Raw genomic sequence first — 22443 nt, 5'->3', positions numbered from 1 at the left:
CAGGCACGGAGAGGACCTGCTCTCTGCCTGAGCGTGAGGGGAGGCCACTGGAGCAGCGCTGCTCCAGCGGCCTCCCCAATCCACCGCTTGGTGACGCTAAGCCAGCTTGTCCTGGACTGGCTTATGTAAGCAAAAATGCCGCCCTCCCCGGGGCCCTGGCATAGCGCCGCCTGAAGCGGTCGCTTCAGGTCGCCTCATGGGAGGTGCGGCGCTGGTCACACGTGCCCCACTGTTACATGCCCGTGTTTTCAGACTGCAACACAGAGGGCACCAAATATTGGTTTAATGGGGGTAAGCACAATTCTTAAAATCATAGAGGCAGAGGAGTAGAATATTCTGAAAACTCGCTATGACATTACATTTTATTAATCGGATCATTACTTTCTAGGTTATAGTGTTACACTGCCTTTGCAATAATTAAAATACTCATAAAGAAGACCATGCTAAAGAAGACCCACATGAAGAATCGATCCATCACCTTGGCCACCTTCTTCCACTCCATCCCCTTGGCACTAATTGACTTCTGTTCCCGATACCAGTTAGTAATGTATTCAATGTTATTGGCCAGGGATCTGTAATGTACACAGTGGCTACAGTATGGCTGATCTAACACTGCCTTGTTTCCATCATGGTGGCCGTTGAGCTTAGCATTGATGTCAAAGTCACATACAAAGTCTGTTCTTATAGAAAGGGGGCGCTTCAATGTGTCATAGACATCCTGTTCTCTCTCATAATCATTATAGGTACGAACGCTGTCCTGAGAAATGGTGTCACTGTCATCTCGCGGTGTGGTGCAATTCTCGCCAACATCATACACGAAAAATATTTTAGACATGTAGTCAAGTATGATGACCCTGGCCCACTGGGGGATGGGCTTTGCTTCTGCTCCGCAAAGATGTATGTTCATGATGATGATTGTTAGAGCTGTAGACGCTGTGATCATAGTCATGGTGGCGATATAATATTTACCTAAAATACAGAGAAAAAATGATTTATATCACATCAATATCAGCAATATTTTATAACAAAAATTGTGTATTTTTATAAATTTTGTTAATTTTTTTTATATAATATTTTGTAAAAGGTTTTAAATTGTTCAATGCAGCATGGAGGCCTGCCATCGGGTCGGCACAGGTAGTGTATCACAGTGTATCATGTGAATACAGTGCACGCTGCCCTGTTCTGTATACACATTGTGTGGTTCACCAGTATTGATGGTGTATTGTTGTGGTGTGATGGGGCTCACGAGTTGTTCACTGTTTAAGAGACTGTGCAATATTTCTTCACATTACTTTGTTATAAGACTGCACTTGGCCATACATTAGATTTTGGTAGGACCAGTCAACTGCCATGAGGTTCCCATGACTCTCTTCCAACAGGTGATGTCAGGGATTGGAGAATTAGGCAGGTTGCATTTCAACAACTGGGAATCTCAGGCAGCTAGGCCACCACCAGGGGTATCTGACAGCACACTCCCCTGTCCAGTGGTGTAACTACCGCCATAGCAGCAGAGGCAGCTGCCACAGGGCCTGGGACATTAGGGGCCCGGTGACAGCTGCTACCACTGCTATCATTATACTCGGGGGTCTGTTTGGACCCCCCGAGTATAATGATTGGCAGACCGGGAGAGGTAAGTAACATAAAAAAACATGTTACTTACCTCTTCATGATCCTGCCAGGACTCCTTCCTGGTTGTCTGACGTCTGAAGTCACATGAACCCGGCCTGCGTCCCGGGTCATGTGACGTCCGACATCATTGACGAAGGACGGCAGCAGAGGCCAACAGCGTAGGAGCCGGGGGACAGGTAAGGAACAGTAGTTTTTTATGTTTTTATTCCCCCGGGTCTCTGATTATTATACTCTAGGGTCTGAAAAGACCCCAGAGTATAATAATTGTTCACAGTGGGACATAAACTGTGTGCAGGAGCCACTATGGGGGATAATACTCTGTGCAGGAGCCACTATGGGGGATAATACTGTGTGCAGTTGCCACTATGGGGGATAATACTGTGTGCAGGAGCCACTACAGGGGATAATACTGTGTGCAGGAGCCACTATGGGGGATAATACTGTGTGCAGGAGCCACTATGGGGGATAATACTGTGTGCAGGGGCCACTATGGGGTATAATACTGTGTGCAGGGGCCACTATGGGGTATAATACTGTGTGCAGGAGCCACTACAGGGGATAATACTGTGTGCAGGAGCCACTACAGGGGATAATACTGTGTGCAGGGCTTACTAAGGGACATAATACTGTGTATAGGGGCCACTATGGGGGATAATACTGTGTGCAGGGGTCACTGTGGGACATAATACTGTGTGCAGGGGCCACTATGGGGAATAATACTGTGTGCAGGGCCCACTATGGGGGATAATACTGTGTGCAGGGGCCACTATGGGGGATAATACTGTGTGCAGGGGCCACTATGGGGGATAATACTGTGTGCAGGGGCCACTATTGGGGATAACACTGTGTGCAGGGGCCACTATGGGGGATAATACTGTGTGCATGGGCCATTATGGGGGATAATACTGTGTGCAGGGGCCACTATGGGGCATAATAGAGCGCGCAGGAATGCGTAGGAGGGGGTCAGTCGAGGTCGTCAGTGTCGGTTGGGGGGGGGGCATGTCAAAAGTTCACCATAGGGCCCCACCATTCCTAGTTATGCCACTGCCCCTGTCCCCAATCACAACCACCAGAATTCTCCCTTCTTCATTGTTCATCCATGCACAGCAGTTCTTCCATACATGAAGCTTTGTCTTGTACTGCAACTCATCCCAATTCACTGGTAGGAGGTTTGAGGGCTCAGATTCCCCAAAAAATATTAATAGTCTATCCTACAATTGTCTAAAGTGTTTTGGGCCCAAAAGTCCTCCTTATGGTCCAGGTATTGCCTATTATATTTTTTTTAGCAACCAGACTTTCGGTAACTTGTTGAAGATTATATTGTGCCATATAGGATTATAGTTCTATCAATTGAGATAAAAAATGGTGTTTACACTCATGGTAACAATGTATTCAGCATGTCCCAACCTTCATTCTGTAAAGGAACCCAATAAATACAGCGGTGGTGACTTACCTATTAATGGCACACTTTCGGAGGGGGGCATACTTTCTGCCACCATTAACTGAAAGACAGTAAGGGCCAGCAGAACAGTCACTCCCAAGGAAACTTTTTCTCCTGAATCTGCAGGAAGATAGAAGCCTAGAGGAGCCAGGAAAGAAATCATGACGCAGGGTATTAACAGGTTAAAAATATAGAAGGAAGATCTCCGCTTAAGGATCAACGTGAAGGTGACATCAGGGTAGGGCTCGGAGCAGCAGCCATAAGTTATGACGTTCTTCACTGCTGGCATACCCTGCATTTCCCACTCCACATTTTCCACAAAGTCTGAAAGGTCCCCCGTGTCCATGGCATTTATAATGTCCACCTGATTACCATTGTAGGTCCACGAGCCAAAGGTCAGGTTACATTGTTGGTGGTCAAAGGGGAAATAGGAGACGTCCACTACACAGGAGCTTTTGGTTATAGCTGGAGAATCCCATGTGATTTTTCCATCGTATCTGAGAACGACATTTGTATTCACTGGCTCGGAAAATTCATCGTCTGCCCTGATGGATGAAGGTAGTAGAAAACATATATGTAATTCTATATTCTGGGAATCTCATGTGATCATCAGTGTCCAGAGAGAAAACAAGGATAAAAGAAGACCTGACAACTATCCTAACATGAATGTATTTCCTATGAAATAATTCAGGAGCATCTTTCCTAAGAACTGTGCTTTGTACCTTCATACTTCCTCCTGGGAATATATGAATACATTGATAACTGAGAGTTCCCATTCCACTTGTCAAGCATGCAAGTCCCTACATACTCAGATACTGTACAATAAAAGCTGACGCTGAGCAAGAAGGGCAGCGATTCCCAACTGGAGTGCCATGGAAACCCACCAGGGGTTCTACAGCAATCTGGCCACATGACTCAAATTATACTCTATCTGTGTCCCCAGGATGCAGATACAGTTGAATGCAATAGTGAAACAGGAAGACTATAGCTTCCTGCTCCACCATTCAGGCTGCAGCTAGTACTGTCTGCGACTTGGCACATTCCTGCTGCAATGAGCCCAAGACAAGATGAGCAGCATAAAGCAGGGCTTACTTTTGCTTTTTATTTGTATGGGAAAACTGTGTGGGAGCCACTGGGGAGAATTATATGATGTGAGGATCACTAAAGGTGCGTTATACAGTGCAGGTGCCACTAAAGGGCAACATACTGTTTGGGGGAAACTAAAAGAGAATGGTGATGGTGAAAGATGAATTTGTGCTAAGTGGAGGGAGTTGGGTGGGAAGTATAGGATGTGTAATTTTGAAGGTCCATTCATACGTTTCCAAATTGAAACAAATTCTTTTAATGTATTTCTGCTGCAAAAATTGCACTAAAAGCCAAGGTAAGGCTAGGTTCAGATCTGCTTAAAAAAACAGTTACCATCGGAAACCCATGGACCCCATAGACTATTATGGGGTCCGCCAGGTTTCCACCCAAAAGGGGAGAAAAGCGCTGCTTGTGGTTTTTCAAGTGGAACAGGGAACAGAATCCCCAGGTGGAGACCGGGCGCAGATGTGGACCTAGCCCCAAGCTGTGTGTTTTTTTGTCCTTTGATAAAGATTATTTGGTAGGGGTGCCCTTAAGAACTTTTTTTTCCATGGGTGCCCCGATGTAAAAAAGTTGGTGTGGAGACACAACCTATTGACAAGGGGAATGCTAAAGGACCAGTTGGTAATTTATGCAAATATTTTCTGGGGAAATAACACAGGAACGGCAGAATGCAAAGCGCTGAGTTCTGAAAATATTATGGGAAATTCAATTACTGTATTTACCAAAGCAGAAATGTTACCAAAGTTGACTAGTTCTCTATAATCTGGCAATCATTCCAGAAATATTAATAATAATAATAATAATAATAATATTTGTGTAACACCACTATTTTACAATTAATAGCATAAGAACAAAACCCAAAGGGAATCAATAAAAAAGACCAATGATATTTTTGGCAGTCCACTTACTTGTTATACAGGACTATATCTGGTCTCCATACCATGTTGCTCGGAATACGGATTGAATCCAGGCCATCATACTCATCTTTGTCCCATACTAAGTAAGCATCGTACCAGCTCTGCCTAATCCAGATGTATGCTGTTAATATCTGATTCCTTTCATCCTAGAGAAACATTAATAGTAAAGAAAATTTTAAGAGACTTCTGCTGGCCATACAAGTAACATAAAAAATCATCTACATTTGCCAATATCAGTGAGTATAGCTGGTGGTCATGACTATGAGGATCCTTGACTGTCCCTCAGCCAATTGCATTGGAAGCCCAATACACTCCCAGCATGTTTTGGAGTATGAAGTTGGCCATAGATGGATGTCAGGTATCAACTATTTTTCCAAGCCCTTGATACACTGGCTGAAAGTATAAGTGTCCTCAATAGGGAAAATCACTGCTGGAAACCTTCAGAACAAACCAACATGTTGAAATACAAGATAATAAAAAGTTCTTTCCCTTGATATCTGACTCACCATACATTAGATGGTTGACCAGTCCAATTGGATGACTCTTCTAGTCTATATGGGAACCTTTAGAAGTACATTGGTTTCAAGATGGATTATTAAACCAAGCTAGTTCCAAGACAGATTTTCTATGATCTGGAACTTGTCAGAAATCCAGCCTTTGGCTTCCTTATTGTGGACAAGTTATCAGACAGAGACATTGCATGCATGAGGAGATAGCTGCAATAAGCATGTCATGGCTGGGTTTGTCAGGTACCAGACCATAGAAAGTTCCTGTATTTATTAAATCATTTTTATTTGCAAAAATGTCTGCATATTTAAGGTTTCCTCTGCGGACTTTCTGCTTCCGGTATACCATAGGGAAACCAATAATGTTTCTGTAGGTATAAAAGACATGCTGTGATTTCCAAAACCACAATGGTTGTGGAAATCATGGCATATCTGCTGTGCGTATTTTTCTGCAAGATATGGATGGGTTTCCTATGGGGCTATGTTAGAGAACCCTTCTTGTTCATCCTTATGAGGTTCTTCAGTGGGAGTATTGATTATTTACAGATATAATACGCACAATATTGTGATAGTTACAGTATATGACCTATATATTAACCTTATAATGTTATGGCGGAATATATTATAGATCAATGGACCACATCCCAGGTGTCAAATCACACCACTGTTCCTGCTAAGAAGACAGGCTCAGACATGGCAGAAGGTTGGTAATATACGCACCACATCTTTGATCTGAGACAGTGTAATCTGAAGTGTAACATTTAATGCTCTGTCAGTATCTTCCACTGGTCTTAGTGCGTTGGAGTAATCTTCAAATAAGTCTCGAAACAACATCTGGGCGTACTTTCCTTTTGCTGAGTCTACACCTTCAAATACATGGAAAGAAGAAGAAGCATAATCAAATAAAACTTATAGTAATACAAATATAACGCAGGCTTATCTTATCTGCATAATTGACCATGTCTTAGAATGCAATGAAATCACCCATCTAAACAGAGACGTATTTAACATTGTATATATATATATATATATATATATATATATATATATATATATATATATATATATATATTTGAACTAAGCAAAAAAGAATGGTTGCATGGATAACTAGGGGGACCCCAGACAAAAGATTGCATCGGGCCCACAAGACTTTAGTTACGCCACTGGCATGGATGATACACAGATTGGTATCCACAATTTTTACTTACCCATGCATTGAAATGAATGGACCGAGCCGCAAATAAGGACAGGTATAGGACCTGCTCCATAGCTTTTGCACAAAACCTACAGCTGGCAGTGTGTATGAACACATAGAAATCAATGTGTCAGTACTGTGATATTCAATTGCAGATATAAAGTACAATTGTGTGAATAAGGCCTAAGACACAGTTTTTTCCATACGGTTCTTTTTCCCTGTATCTACCACTCCTAGGATTGTGTGATGTGTCATCATGGTGAATTTTCTCTTTGAAGACAGGTAAGTCTGGCTGCCCTGGTGGAGCCGCATGTTACCACTAACCAGACTGCTGGCATTATATATGGTGTCCCCTACACTTACTGTCCTCCCACTTACTATATAACCTGGGGGAGCAGTGTTGATAGCAAACTTCAGCCAATCAGTGCTAGGGGCTTCGGTTCAGCTCCTGACTCAGCAGCGCAGCACACAGGCCGGTGCTGGGATTGCTGACCTGTTAATTAGGAGGAATGGCTATGATAATCCTATGTTTTGTAAGTGGAGAAGGGGTAACAGAATCTTATTTGTTGTAAGTGAGGGAAGGGTTGCTTTATCTATGCCACATCATACCGCTATATATGCCTGATCGTACCTTAATATATACGCAATAACCTGAGTGTACTTTTATATATGTGTATACCTAATGTCAGGGTCTGGGGTTGCTAGGTGGGGTGGCATAGACACACAAGTCCAGTTTCTTTAGTCCAAAACAAAGGTAGAGTTTTATTTTCACTCAAAAATATAGTGCAGCAACAAAAGGAAACAATACAAAAATAACTCCCTGCCCGGCTAGGCTCTAACTAAACATAGAATAGGTTACCTCACCTAGAATAACAGAAATCCAAAAGCCAGTAGAATCATTCAGGACACAGCTCCAAAAATATGACCTCTCTCTTTGGCTCTCCAGCCAAACTCTACCCAAGTGTTGCTGCTGGAGCTGACTTCTTAAGCCTCCTTGACGAGGAGACTCTCTGCAGCTGAGTCGCTGCCGGAACATCCCCAAAGTGTGGACTGGAGGGGGGTGGAACGACAGGTCCCACTACCAACCTACCTGCCATTCCTAAAAATCCAGCCCAGTACTGAGCATTTACCAAAATGCTCAGCGGACGAAAGTTGTCTGCTGAGAACAAACATTCCTGGAGTTTTCTCATCTCACCCACCTTGGTAGTCTGGGTGAGATGTACACCCCCTCCACTACCTGACCAGCCATCGGCTTACATATCCCCCCCCCCCTCTTCTCCAGATCAGAGGGCTGATCATTTGTAGCCATCATACAATGCACCCTTGACAGGGCATCAGCGTTTACCAGTAATTTCTCTGGCCTGTGTTCTACATCAAACACAAAATTTTGCAGAGACAGGAACCATCGGGTAACCCTAGCATTTCTGTCCTTCCCTCTGACCATGCTCCCCTTACATGGCTGATCCGAATAGTGTTCGCTCATCTCTAATTTTCATCCATGTAAGGGGAGCATGGTCAGTGATCAATTTAAACTTTCTCCCCAGGAGGTAATACCTCAGAGCATCCAGCGCCCACTTAATGGCCAAACATTCCCTCTCTACAATGGCGTAGTTTTTTTCAGCGGGGGACAGCTTCCTGCTCAGGTACATTACTGGATGCCCCTCACCATTTACAACCTGGTAGTAGCCAGCAATGCCAAGAAATGCCCTGACTTGCTTCTTGGTTAGCGGTCTTGGCCAGTTCTGTATTGCCTCCACTTTATTGATTTGGGGCTTTATTACCCCTTTGCCAATGACATAGCCCAGGTACTTGGCTTCCTCCAGCCCTAAAGCACATTTCTCAGGGTTGATAGTAAGGCCTGTCTCACTTATGGAGTCCAGTACTGCCTGCACCTTACAGAGGTGACTTCCCCAGTCTGGGCTATGAGTGACCACATCGTCCAGGTAAGCCGCTGCGTAGTCACGATGTGTCCGCAAGATCTGGTCCATCAACCTCTGAAAGGTAGCAGGAGCTCCATGCAAACCAAATGGCATAACCCTGTACTGGAACAAGCAGGACAGTTTTCTCTATAAGGTATTTGCCGGTAACCTTTTGTCAGGTCCAGTGTGGTTATGTACCTGGCATTACCCAACTTCTCAATAAGCTCATCAACCCTGGGCATGGGATAAGCATTAAACTTGGAAATCTCATTAAATTTTCTAAAATCATTGCAGAACCGCCAAGTACCATTGGGCTTTGGTATCAATACAATTGGGTTAGACCATTCACTTTTGGATTCCTCAATTACACCTAACTCCAGCATACGTTTATGTAGCATGATTGGTTACATCTTTCTATATGCTGTTTGTTTGGTTTCGTAATTTTATATATTTTCATGTGCATGAGGCCTATACTGTAATAACATTTTAGTATCTTTCCATACAGCGGTGTGATGGACCCTCCAGAATAAATCCTTCTCATTGGCTCTAGATACCTCAGTCCAACATCTTTCTGTGCTTTCTGCCAGTTATTACACTAAACAAATACACAACTTATAGAAGCTGATAGTATCATTCACACATACAGTATATGCTTCTGTCTGGAGATTCTCAGAACTAGAGATATCCAGATAAAGCAGTAATGACAGGTGCAAGGATATCTGTAGACGTCGTGTCAATAACCACATTGAAGAACACTACATATTCAGTACATACCCAATAATATAAGAAATAAACACAATATATTTGTTTTAGTAAATTCTTGTATTCCCCATAATATAAAAATTCTAGAACTTTGCTTTATTTCTCTTAGAAATTTATGAATAAATTGACAACTGGGTGTTACCATTTCCATGGACATTGCTGAGCATTCATAGGGAGACATTGTTAGATTAAAGGACATCCAACCATTTTTCCCCCATCATTAGAAAAGAGAACATATAGTGACAGAAACAACAGATCATTGGGCTCAGGCAACCACCAATTTCCGATTGACCCAACAGACAGGTAAAAAAGTGTCATGGCTGGAATACCCCTTTATGTTAATTCAGCTACATCCAATAATTCGGGGTAATTGATCTCACCTCTCAGATCCAGGACTGTAGAGATAAGCCATGTTAACCCGTACAGGATAGTTGAACCAGTCTTCATTGTGAATATACAGATCATAGAGCGGTTTATTGACTTCTCCACTCAACCACCGCTCATGTAGTGAGTATCCTCACATAAGGATCCATTCTTCTTACGGTAGTAGTGACAGTCTATCCCAGTACATATAATGTGATGCGGATGGACATCCAGTGTACGGTGACTGGGAGTAACTGATACTGGAAGGATCAACCAGCTTACAAAAGTGATCTGACAGAGTCATGGTTCAGTGACACCTAGTCTAGCGTCAGCCACCGTGTTCTCCTGTTTCACCCAGTTCTGTGAGACTGTGTACTGTAGCAAGGACGACATGGGTTGTGGTAATTGCTAATAAAGAATGCATTAAGTTCAGCAACAGAAATGGCGAATTTCATGCAATTTTAAAGCTGTTCCAAATGTCAAGCAACTGATGCTATCACATATTAAAAGCAAGATACCCAGTGCTTAAATTGGGAAAAAAAATTATAGGTAACTCTGGAATAATGCCCCCCCCCCTCCCACCGAAGACCCTGACCGACCATGACCCCACCCCCGCATACCTACACACACTATTATGCCCCATAGTGGCCCCTGCACACACTATTATGCCCCACAGTCGCCCCTGCACACAGTATTATCCCCCATAGTGGGCCCTGAAAACACTATTATGCCCCATAGTGGCCCCTGCACACAGTATTATGCCCCATAGTGGCCCCTGCACACAGTATTATGTCCCATAGTGGCCCCTGCACACAGTATTATGCCCCATACTGGCCCCTGCACACAGTATTATGCCCCACAGTTGCCCCTGCACACAGTATTATCCCCCATAATGGCCCCTGCACACAGTATTATCCCCCATAGTGGCCCCTGCACACAGTATTATCCCCCATAGTGGCCCCTGCACACAGTATTATGCCCCACAGTTGCCCCTGCACTCAGTAATATCCCCCATAGTGGCCCCTGCACACAGTATTATACCCCTTAGTGGCCCCTACACACAGTATTATGCCCCATAGTGGCCCCTGCACACACTATTATGCCCCACAGTCGCCCCTGCACACAGTATTATCCCCCATAGTGGGCCCTGCAAACACTATTAAGTCCTATAGTGGCCCCTTCACACAGTATTATGACCCATAGTGAGCCATGCACACAGTATTATGCCCCATAGTGGCCCCTGCACACACTATTATGCCCCACAGTCGCCCCTGCACATCGTATTATTCCCCATAGTGGCCCTGCACACAGTATTATTCCCCATAGTGGTCCCTGCACAAAATATTATGCCCCATAGTGGCCCCTGCACACATTATTATGCCCCATAGTGGCCCCTGCACACAGTATTATGCCCCATAGTGGGCCACGCACACACTATTATGCCCCATAGTGGGCCCTGCACACACTATTATGCCCCATAGTGGACCACCCATGAACAATTATTATACTCTGGTGTCTTTTCAAACCCAGAGCATAATAATTAGAGACCCAGGGGAGGATACAAACATAAAAAAAAAACACTATTACTTACCTCTCCCTGGCTCCAGTGCACTCCCCGCAGATGGCCATCTTCAATGATGTATGGGACGTCAAGTGAGCAGGGGCTTGCGTCGCGATGTATAAGTAGGCAAGCCCTGGGCTATGTGATGTCTGGAACTTAACTAAGTAGGCCTGAAGCCTTCCGGAACCAGGAGAGGTAAGTAACAGTGTTTTTTATGTTCTGTATTATGCTTCGGAATATTGAGACTTTGATTTCTTTATGTCAGAATGCTGAAAGATGGTTTTTAATTATGCCGGAACTGAGTTTCGGCACGTTCCGGCCCAGTTTATGCACTGAAGATACCGTGAAGGTGTATATGGTAAGATGCAAATTAAGGAAAATTTCTGGAAAAATAATCACTCAGTTCTACACCCAGTATTTACAACCTGATTGCTTTGGTGTTCTCTGCTACTCTCAGACTCCATTTCGCATGCTCTGACCAAGCAATGCTTTTCTACTGCTCAGTGATCCCGTTTTTGCACTCTTTTATCCACTGGAGTCTTACCTTCCTGTTTCCCTTAGACAGCCTTGGCACTCCAACTGGTTATCTGTCAGTGGCTTTGTACTTTTTTTCAATTCAAATTTTTATTGCAATTTTATAACAATACAACAAAGTCTGAAATAGACCAATAGTACCCAAAAAATACAAACATACAATCAAACAAAGCAGGCCGGAGCCACCAGGTGAGACCCCCAAAATGACCTAGCCAACAAGGTTACAGAAATATTAAGAAGAATAGGAAAGAGGGGAAGAAAAAGTGAAAGCGGAAGAAAAGGAGAACTAGAGGAAAGGAAGAAAAGCAGAGGAGGGAGGGCAAGTGGGTTTCCACTTATCATACTCTTAGAACTGTGGAGTGTGGGGGCCATTGTGGTTTGTATCATTGGAAGCTCTAGAACTCCCCATTCACACGACCGTATTTTGAGGGTCTGTAACTGTTCGCATTTGTGGATCTTCTATTGCGTAACCTCAGATCCTCCAATGACCTCCTACTCCGCTCTGCTCTCATCCACTCCTCACACAACCGTCTCCAAGATTTCTCCCGTGCATCTCCCATACTCTGGAACTCCTTACCACGACACATAAGACTGATCCCCACAACCACAGGCTTCAAGAAGGCCCTGAAGACTCACCTACTCAGGAAGGCCTACAACCTCCAATAACACTATCACCACACCGCTATCTGTACAGTCTCCCCCTCTCCTTCTGTCTCTACCCCTCTCCCTCATAGATTGTAAGCCCTCGCGGGCAGGGCCCTCTACCCCACTGTGCCAGTCAGTCATTGTTAGTATTATATCTACCTGTATATTCTGTGTATTGTATGTAACCCCCAACTTGTATGTAACCCCCAAATGTAAAGCACCATGGAATTAATGGTGCTATATAAATAATAATAATAATAATAATAATAATAATAATAATTGCGGATACTTACGGACACATGTATATCAATCAGGCCATGCACACGTCCTGTTTTCTTGCAGTGTGGTGTTTCAGACCGCATTAAAATAGGACATGTCATTATACAGATGACATTTGCGGACCCATGGGGTTTTTTGCCTTCCCCTGAATCAACACTGTAGGGATTGTAGGGTTATAGGTTGGACTTGATGGACTAATGTCTTTATCCAAACTCAGTCATCATCAACTATGTAAAAGATATTAATATATGAGTTGTTTTTTTCTAAAATAAAACCTCAGTATTAAGGTTAAATTGTTGTGTTGGCACTTTGTGATAAGTTAGTGGGCTTTGGGTTGCAGTTTGGGCACTCGGTCTCTAAACGGTCTGCCATCATTGTCCTAGACCAACAGGGATTTTAGTATTAATCCATTTATTATTATTATTATGCTTACTTATATAGCACCATCATATTCCACAGCACTTTACAGATATTGTCAGTCACTGTCCCATATAGGGCTCACAATCTACATTCCCTATCAGTATGTATTTGGTGTGTGAGAGGAAACCGGAGTACACGGAGGAAACCCACGCAAACACAGGAAGAACATACAAACTCCTTGCAGATGTTGCCCTTGGCAGGATTTGAACCTAGGACTCCAGCACTGCAAGGCTGCAGTGCTAGCCACTGAGCCACCGTGCTGCCCGTTTACCATTGGGGTATGAAAGTAATCCAATAACCATTACTAGCAGAATATTGCAGCATTACTTGGGAACTCAATACTTTGGTAGTATTATTGGGGTATACGATATGGAATTATTATGTGAGTACGGTGTAGGAATATTATTTGCATATTGTATATTGCCTGGTAATATTATTTGGACACTGTATTGGGAGTACTTTATTAGAGTTCACTTTTATTAATAGTTTTCATGTTTTCTTGTCCATTTTCGTGTCAGGCTACTAAAGTTATCCCGTTGAAATTTGCAATATGACGCAATGTTTTTTATGGTATTTTCCATGAGACTTTGTATATATGGCATTATTCTCCATCATTAGAGATGAGCGAACACTATTTGAAACAGCTGTTTCGAATAGCGCGCTCCCATAGAAATGAATGGAAGCGGCCGACACGCAGACTTTGCCGGCGGCCGGCTGCTTAACCCCCTGCGTGCTGGCTACATCCATTCATTTCTATGGGAGCGTGCTATTCGAAACGGCTGTTTCAAATAGTGTTCGCTCATCTCTATCCATCGTTACACTCCATACTAAGAAGTCACACAGCCTCTATGTACTGCCATATATTCTCTGTACTAGTACTGGTTCTCTAGGGGTATACAAATCACAGATCCACCATTCATGTTAGTACCAAGACTTTTAAAGGACTAGCCTAATATTGTGTTATTATGTTTAGCCAAGATGTGTGAACAAGGACTAACCATAATGACGGTCCCTGATTTTCCAATACTGACCTGACTGGTGACAGACAGCGTGGTGCCCTCTGTGCTATAGATGTGACGTGGATAGGAAACAGAAGTAGGACACAATGTATATATATAAACACAGATATGAGGATTGTAAAGTAGTGCTTAGATACTAAACTGTATCACCCATGTATCTCCATATCTCATTCCATATTCCTCCTATCCCAGGCACAGTATGTATATAGGGTACCCTATCATTCACAATGCACTGTATTCTCATTGTATGCAGACTGAATCCTATAGTCTTTTGCACAATCTGTAATAATATATAACACTAATAAAATATTTCTATCACTATATGCTTTTTAATATATATTTTCCCACAATTTATGTGAACCCGTTTCAATAAAGTTTAGCAAATTTTACTTTACCATCGCTGTCACTGTTCACTGCATTCTTTTGGTTCCCAGGCAAATAAACAAGAATTGATGTTTGTATCTTTAGAGTTACACAACACAGTAAGCTGGAGTTACGAGAAAGTGACACGTGGCTTGTGTATATACAGCACAGTACGTCAGTATACCAGCAGCTCCATCCTACATGCAGGATATATATACTAGATGACTAATGTAGAAATTAGTATTGGCTGAGGACACATAAATAGACTGAGTAGGAGTGTGCAGACCTACCGCTCTCACTACGCTACAACGTATGGGCTTCTCTACTTGGTAAAACACCTTTTGTATTTTCACAGTTCATGGAAAATGTTTCTTATGAAAAGGGCAATCTGACAAATGTAAACCTCCTAGTAAAGGGATAAAAGCACTCACTCCTATAACTTAAGGGTAAAGCCCCTCGTAGCAAAACGTAGCTAAAAACTGCAGCGGGAATGCATTGCGCTTATTCTGCAGCAGTTTTCATTGTGTTTTTGCTGAGTTTTTCTCTGCGGATTTTCTTCACTTTGGGAAATCGCTGATGTTTCCGCAGGTATAATTGACATGCTGCGATTTACAAAAACGTGGGGATTTTTGAAACCGTAACTTTTCCGCAGCATAATTTTTTCTGCAATGATTCACCTAAAGGAAATTCACCTCTGCTGTCAGATGTTTTGGGGTATTAATGGAATGCTGTTGCCCCTTTATAAGAAAAGCAAAAACTATAAACGCATTGTAAAATGTAACTACACAGCACACTCACTGTCCCCAACAAGAAAGCAAGGACATAATACACAAATAGTCACAATTCTGAAAACAGCATAAAAACTAAAAACTGGGGCAGAATTAAAATATAGGATAAGCCTTAATAAATGTTGCACATTGCCATTTGTTTTTTGCAGTGTAGCTATAAAGAGAAGCCTCGATGCTACATGAGTATGTGTGCGTATATGGGTGCATTACTACAGGAGTATATGTGTGCAATATTACATGAGTATGTGTGTGCAGTACTATATCAGTATATGAGTGCTGTACTACATGAATATGTGTGTATATGGGTGCATTACTACAGGAGTATATGTGCAATACTACATGAGTATGTGTGTGCAGTACTAGGGCCCCTTCACACGGCGTAAGTGCGCCGCTCATTTAGACACGTATACACATGTCCGAGCGTATATCAGCATATATGCGCGCTTCCCATTGAAATCAATGGGCTCTGTTTTGAAGCGTCGCGCTCGGACACGTGTATATGTGTCTAAATGAGCGGCAAGCTTACGCCGTGTGAAGGGGCCCTTACATGAGTATGTGGTTGCAGTAATAATTGAGTATATGGGTGCAGTACTACATGAGTATATGTGAGCAATACTACATGAATACATGCGTACCTGTATCATGTTTTACATCATTTCCTATGGCACAGATTTGCATCACAGCATCCTTAGGGAGAGTTCACATGGTGTAACGTGCCGCGTGATGTAGCATGTGTACGCCGCGGGAGCCTTTGCGGGCCGTACACGCTCCCATTGATTTCAATGGGAGCGGGGACCGTATGCGCTGCGCTAGTTTGCGGCCGTGATGTTGCGGCCGCAACATCACGGCCGCAAGCTAGCGCGGCGCATACGATCAATGGGAGCGTGTACGGCCCGCAAAAGGTCACGCGGCGTCCACGTGCCATATCACGTGGCACGTTACACTGTGTGAACTCTCCCTTACTTTGATTCATGCCCTTGGATGCATACGGCCCCACGTTGCAGAAACACAGCTTCTTTTGTTGCAGATTTTGCTGCATTTCTTTGAACCACAGCCTAGCATGACTGCAGAAGGAATGGGAAATGTATAGGAAGCTTCTCATAGTTCTTCCTTCTGCTCAATTCACTTCTGACTTTGGCTCAAAAAAAAAAAACAGCAAAATCTGCAACAAAAAAAGCTGTATTTCCACAATGTGGGGCCTCAACCTAAAAGTTGAAAGTTACATATTACATGCACTGGCTGTGCCCTACAATACATGCCTGTCTAAGGCCGGGGCCCCGCGGGACGTAAACGCCGTGATTTGCCTGCAGCGGAGACGCTGCGGGAAAAATCACAGCGTTGTACAGTGCAGGCAAAGTGGATGGGATTCATGCGAATCCCATCCCCATTTTGCGGAAAAGATCGCAGTGCGGGCACGCTGTGATTTGCAAAGCCGTTGCGGGTTTGCAAATCACAGCATGTCAATTATATCTACGGAAATGCCGGCGGCTTTCCTGTAGATATGATGTTAAGAGAAAGTCCACAGAGGAAAACTCTCTTTTCTCTTAAAAGCGCTGCGGAAAGAACCGCAATGCATTCACGCAGTGGTTCTTTCCGCAGCACTTTAGCGCAGCGATTATGGCCCGTGGGGCCTTAGCCTAAAGCTAAAGCCCCATGTTGCAGTTTTTTGAGCCAAAGCCAAGAGTGGAATGAGAAGAAGGGAGAAATATAAGAACTTTCTATTTTCTTTTTTTAAAATTATATTTTATTATTTACTGTATTATTTATTTCTGTATTATCTTCATCTGTTATTAAGTTTACTAGGTGTGTATATATATGGTATATATAAGGTGAATATATCTTAGATATACTTTTGACTGCAGCAGATTTGTCTCAAAAGATGGAGCAATTTCAATGCAAATTAAATTTATTCAAAAGAAATAGAAAACACATATGAAACATATAACACATATGACACACATAACACAAATCATAGGAAGATAAATCTTGCTGCACACAAAAGTAGTACTGAAGGAATATAATGATTTAATTTACAATAGAACATGCGCCATTGACACAATGCAAAATAATAGTTTTGAAAGGCAAACTAGATCAATCAGTATTGACGTTTCTGTCGTTAGACCTTCATCGGAATAGATGTATCCACTAGATCTATTCCGATGAAGGTCTAACGACCGAATACTGATTGATCTAGTTTGCCTTTCAAAACTATTATTTTGCATTGTGTCAATGGCGTATGTTCTATAGTAAAATAAATCATTATACTTATTCAATACTACTTTTGTGTGCAGCAAGATTTATCTTCCTATGATTATATGGGTCAGAGGACCCCTTCTTTGCTAGCACCACAAATTTCTTATGAGTGTGCGGCACCACTGATTTCTCTGTATCTCACATAACACAAATTAAACCTTATTTAATACAGTGCCTAATATACCCCCCCCCCCCCGATGTACACATATACTTTACAACGATAGATAGATAGATAGATAGATAGATAGATAGATAGATAGATAGATAGGAGATAGATAGATAGATAGATAGATAGATAGGAGATAGATAGATAGATAGATAGATAGATAGAGAGATAGAGAGATAGATAGGAGATAGATAGATAGATAGATAGATAGATAGATAGATAGATAGATAGGATATAGATAGATAGATAGGAGATAGATAGATAGATAGATAGATAGATAGATAGATAGGAGATAGATAGATAGATAGATAGATAGATAGATAGGATATAGATAGATAGGAGATAGATAGATAGATAGATAGATAGATAGATAGATAGATAGATAGATAGATAGATAGATTGATTGATCTTCCTCAGTTACTTGTCCACCTGTCCTAGCACTGTAATCATTGGTGTTTTCAGGACTAGGTTCTATCAATGACCCCCTGGTAGTTCAGTTATGATAATATACTATATAGTCATTCACCAATATCACAATATATTCTAGTTTAAAAATAACAAGTTTGAAAGTAAAAGTTTCCTAGTAGGATTTAAAAAATATTCTTACTAATTCAAGCTATTTTTAATTTAAAAAAAAAAAAAAAACACAATGAAATTTAAAAATTTTTTAAAATTGCATGTACATTTATTTATATTTTTCAGAAATAAAAGAAAAATAGGCTAAGCAGTAAAACCCCACATACTTAGTCTCCCCATACTTGTAATAGCCTAGTTGTTTCATCACTTAAGGTGAACAGTAAATGAAACGATAATATTTTTTTATATATGTTAAAAGCAAAGACACCTATCAAAGCTACATAAAGAAGACCTGAAACAGTATGTATAATGAGAACGATTTCCAAGAGATTGGTCAGCCATGGACAGACACAAGATCAAGACAAGATGAGAGTCTGACTGTGGTTCATAGAGACAGGGGGTTTGGAAAGGGGCTGTCATTATTCATTGTACATGACCACACCAAGGCATGATATTGATCATATATGTTTGTGATCAGGTGATCGCTCTCCTCTTTCATGAGCAGATATTGATATCATCATCATATTAAAAAAAATATATAGTTACTGTCAATTTTACACTTTTTTTGGATTTGAATACCCGGTCACCTGCAGAATATACAAGAGAATACATAATACTGTAATCCAAAAAATCATCATGTGACCAGACGTATCACTATGTCTAACCTCTCTATTAATAAGAATGTATAGGGCACTCTATGACTATGATAGGAGTATATATAAGATTTCATGGAGAAACATCTTTCCTATGTCACAAGCTCATAGTGTGGATATAGAGTATGACTGAGCTTAGCTCCATATTCTTGAACATGTGAAGCATCTAAAGATGTGGGGGAGATAAGATTAGATTTGTCAAGTACTTGTGACAGAGCATCTCATCGCTTTTCTGGCAGGTGCTTCCTGTAAACCAAGAAAAACATACATGTGGTTTGAGTAGAAATGTGTCTGGTACGATACTTGCTGCAGTTAACTCTTCAGCAATAGAAACGTGCAGCGCATGTGACTGGGATATCATATCTATAAGGCAGATAATAAGGACAAAACATATAGGCTTTAAGTAGCAATAAATATTCCGTAGACAAATAAAGAATACATTCTCATTTCTATATAAAAAAAAACCTCCAATTTTGGGCACCACCAGCCCCTATCTGTCTGCATTATTATATATGTTAAATATGACGAGCGTATAACAAGTGCATCCATATCTTATCTCATTGCAGTACTGGTGCCCACTATCAGGGCTTAGGGGACTGCAGTTTTTACTATATATCTCAATTTGTCTCCTGACAACCCAGATTGATTGTAATACGATATATCCATTGTTTTATTAGAATAATTATATACCGTATATACTCAAGTATAAGCCAAATTTTTCAGCAGTTTTTGTACTGAAAAAGCCCTCCTCGGCTTATACTCGAGTCAGCAGAAAAGAAAATAATTATTATCTATTTATTTATTTATTTTTTAGGAGGGGGGGATCTATGACCAGCCACAATATCAATGTATAGAATCTCCCATAAAATAGTGGGGGAAAAAAGCTTTACAAAAAAATAATAAAATAAAAGTTGTAAATCCCTCCTTTCCCTAGAATATATATAAAAGTAGAAAATAACTGTGAAACACAAACACATTAGGTATCCCTGTGTCTACTGAATATAGGGGATCTGCAGTGCTCCTTTTCCGTCGGGAAGGGGTTAATAGGAGCACTGCAGATCCCCTATATTTAACCAGACTGAATTCCAAGTGGGGGAAGAAAAAACAGTCCTCAAGCTCAGGGAAGGGGCAGACAGACAACCAAAACACCCCCTCCACCTCCCCAGCATCTACTGCACCCAAAAACTCCGACCATTTTAATTTTTGAAATTTTCCAGTAGCTGCTGCATTTCCCCCCTCGGCTTATACTCGAGTCAATAAGTTTTCCCAGTTTTTTGTGGTAAAATTAGGGGCCTCTGCTTATATTAGGGTTGGCTTATACTCGAGTATATATGGTAACTAGGTTTCATTCACCTGTTACTATCTAAGATGTTCCTTTATTTTTTGCAGGATTTTGATCCCATGAATACAATGTAGGAGCTAAGCTGTGGTTTCTTGGGAATTTTTCCTTGCTTGTGGTCATAGATGTCCCTTTCATTTGGGATTCTCTACAAGGGTGATATTATGGCTTATATACTACCTACATAAGATATGGGGATTTTTATGACCATATACTGGTGTATATTTTTCTTTTAACCACCATCTCCATGAATCTTCTCTGTAAGGCCAATGGTGTATGTGTTGACAGCAAGGAGAGGGAGGCAAACTACTTCCAAATACTTCTGGTGATAGTTCATCTTCCCTGGGAACTAAAGTGATGGGCATGATGATATTCAACAGGACTGATCCTTCTTTGTCCGTCTGTCGGGGGAGAGCCAGAAAGCCCCCATACACATTGGACGGTCAGCTAGTTCCCCCCAAAATCAATCAACCTGGGCAACTATCAACCATTCCAGTAGGGTTTGCAGCTAGTCAGGCCAGAACCTGTTCTGTGCTGGAGGATGTGGGACAAAAGGTGGGCATTATTACTATGTGGAGGTCACTGACAGGGGAAGGGAATACTGGAAAGCTTATGTGCATTGACATGTTGTGAACAAGCCTTCATGGCTGTCTGGAAACAGATAGAAAAGGAAAGTGAAATGTAAATGCTACAAAAATGTACATATGGAACAGAGCGAGTCTTTAGTTACACCCATGGCTGCCTCAGTGTATAATGGAAGTGAAGGAATTATATAATACTAGCTGGTACCCGCGACTTCGTCTGCGGTGATTGTAGAAGTGGGTATATACAGGCATGGGTAAGGTTTTCGTACTGTGTATAAGGGATGGGATATGAAATGTAACTTTGTATCTTGTTTTTGCTGTAATTCAGACAATACATGAGACTTTTGTGTTGAAGTTAATTTGTATATGAGCTGCTATACGGTGTTGTGAGAAACTTTACATAGTGACTTTGGGACAGAAGTATTTGAAGTTCCCGCCGATGGCATTTTTTGATTTTCGTTTTTGACTCCCCTCCCTCTAAACCCCATAACTTTTTTATTTCTCCGCTCCCAGAGTCCCAGAGGGACAAATTTTTCTTCATAATGCCGCCATTATTTATTCTATATAATGTACTGGGAAGCAGGGAAAAAATTCAGAATGGGGTGGATTTGAAGAAAAAATGCATTTCTGCGACTTTCTTACGGGCTTTGGTTTTACGGCGTTCACTGTGCAACCAAAATGACCTGTCCCCTGTATTCTGTGTTTCCTTACGATTCCGGGGATACCAAATTTATATAGTTTTATTTACATTTTGACCCCTTAAAAAAAAATCCAAAACTGTGTTTAAAATTTTTTTTTTTGAAAAGTCGCCATATTCCGACAGCTGTAACTTTTTTATACGTGCGTGTACGGGGATGTATAGGGCGTCTTTTTTTGCGTGACCGGGTGTACTTTGTAGTTCTACCATTTTCGGGAAATGTTATTGCTTTGATCACTTTTTATTCAAATTTTTATCAGAATCAAAACTGTGAAAAAACAGCGGTTTGGCACTTTTGACCATTTTTCCCGCTACAGCGTTTACCGAACAGGAAAAATATTTGTATAGCTTTGTAGAGCGGGCGATTTCGGACTTGGGGATACCTAATATGTGTTTCACAGTTTTTAAGTACTTTTATATCTGTTCTAGAGAAAAGGGGGTGATTTGAATTTTTAATCCTTTTTATTTTTGTTTTATATTTTTTTTACTTTTTTAAAAAAGTTTTTTTTTTGCATTTTTTAGACCGCCTAGGGGTATTGACATGGGTGGGGGGTGTCGCAGATTGTCAGAGCGGTGGGGGTCGGCGAACATGGCTGCTTCGGAGCGTTAAAGAGAGCCTCCTGGAGTATCGGTAAGGTGAGGGGCAAAGTGGTAAAGTATATGTATATGTGATTGTGTGGGGTTAGGGGCGAGGCTGCAGAGGGCAATATGAATTTTGTGGCTTGCTATGGTCCAAAGTGTGTGA

The 22443-nt window shown here is 41.7% G+C and overlaps 1 protein-coding gene across 1 annotated transcript; it reads right to left on the bottom strand.

The window, feature by feature from the left end:
* Positions 1-397: 397 nt before the first annotated feature.
* Positions 398-9905, bottom strand: CHRNA9 (cholinergic receptor nicotinic alpha 9 subunit). The gene is made up of 5 exons (XM_075266465.1): positions 9839-9905; positions 6303-6448; positions 5068-5222; positions 3083-3615; positions 398-969 (listed from the first exon to the last, which is right to left on the bottom strand). Exons 1-5 carry the CDS (start codon positions 9903-9905, stop codon positions 398-400), a joined length of 1473 nt encoding a protein of 490 aa, XP_075122566.1.
* Between the last annotated feature and the right edge of the window lie 12538 nt (positions 9906-22443).

The sequence above is a fragment of the Leptodactylus fuscus genome, chromosome 1, assembly GCF_031893055.1.
Source record: "Leptodactylus fuscus isolate aLepFus1 chromosome 1, aLepFus1.hap2, whole genome shotgun sequence".
NCBI classification, from domain to species: Eukaryota; Metazoa; Chordata; class Amphibia; order Anura; family Leptodactylidae; genus Leptodactylus; species Leptodactylus fuscus.
Note: the sequence above shows the minus strand (reverse complement) of the source record. Positions and strands in the feature narration are given on the sequence as shown.

Bases quoted from the DNA above. Each gene is read 5' to 3' on its own strand.
- CHRNA9 (XM_075266465.1), bottom strand. From the start codon at position 9,905: ATGAAGACTGGTTCAACTATCCTGTACGGGTTAACATGGCTTATCTCT. The intron at 3,616-5,067 runs GTAAGTGGACTG...TTCATCCATCAG, and splicing joins GATATAGTCCTGTATAACAA to GGCAGACGATGAATTTTCCG. The intron at 970-3,082 runs GTAAGTCACCAC...TCTGTATTTTAG, and splicing joins CGAAAGTGTGCCATTAATAG to GTAAATATTATATCGCCACC.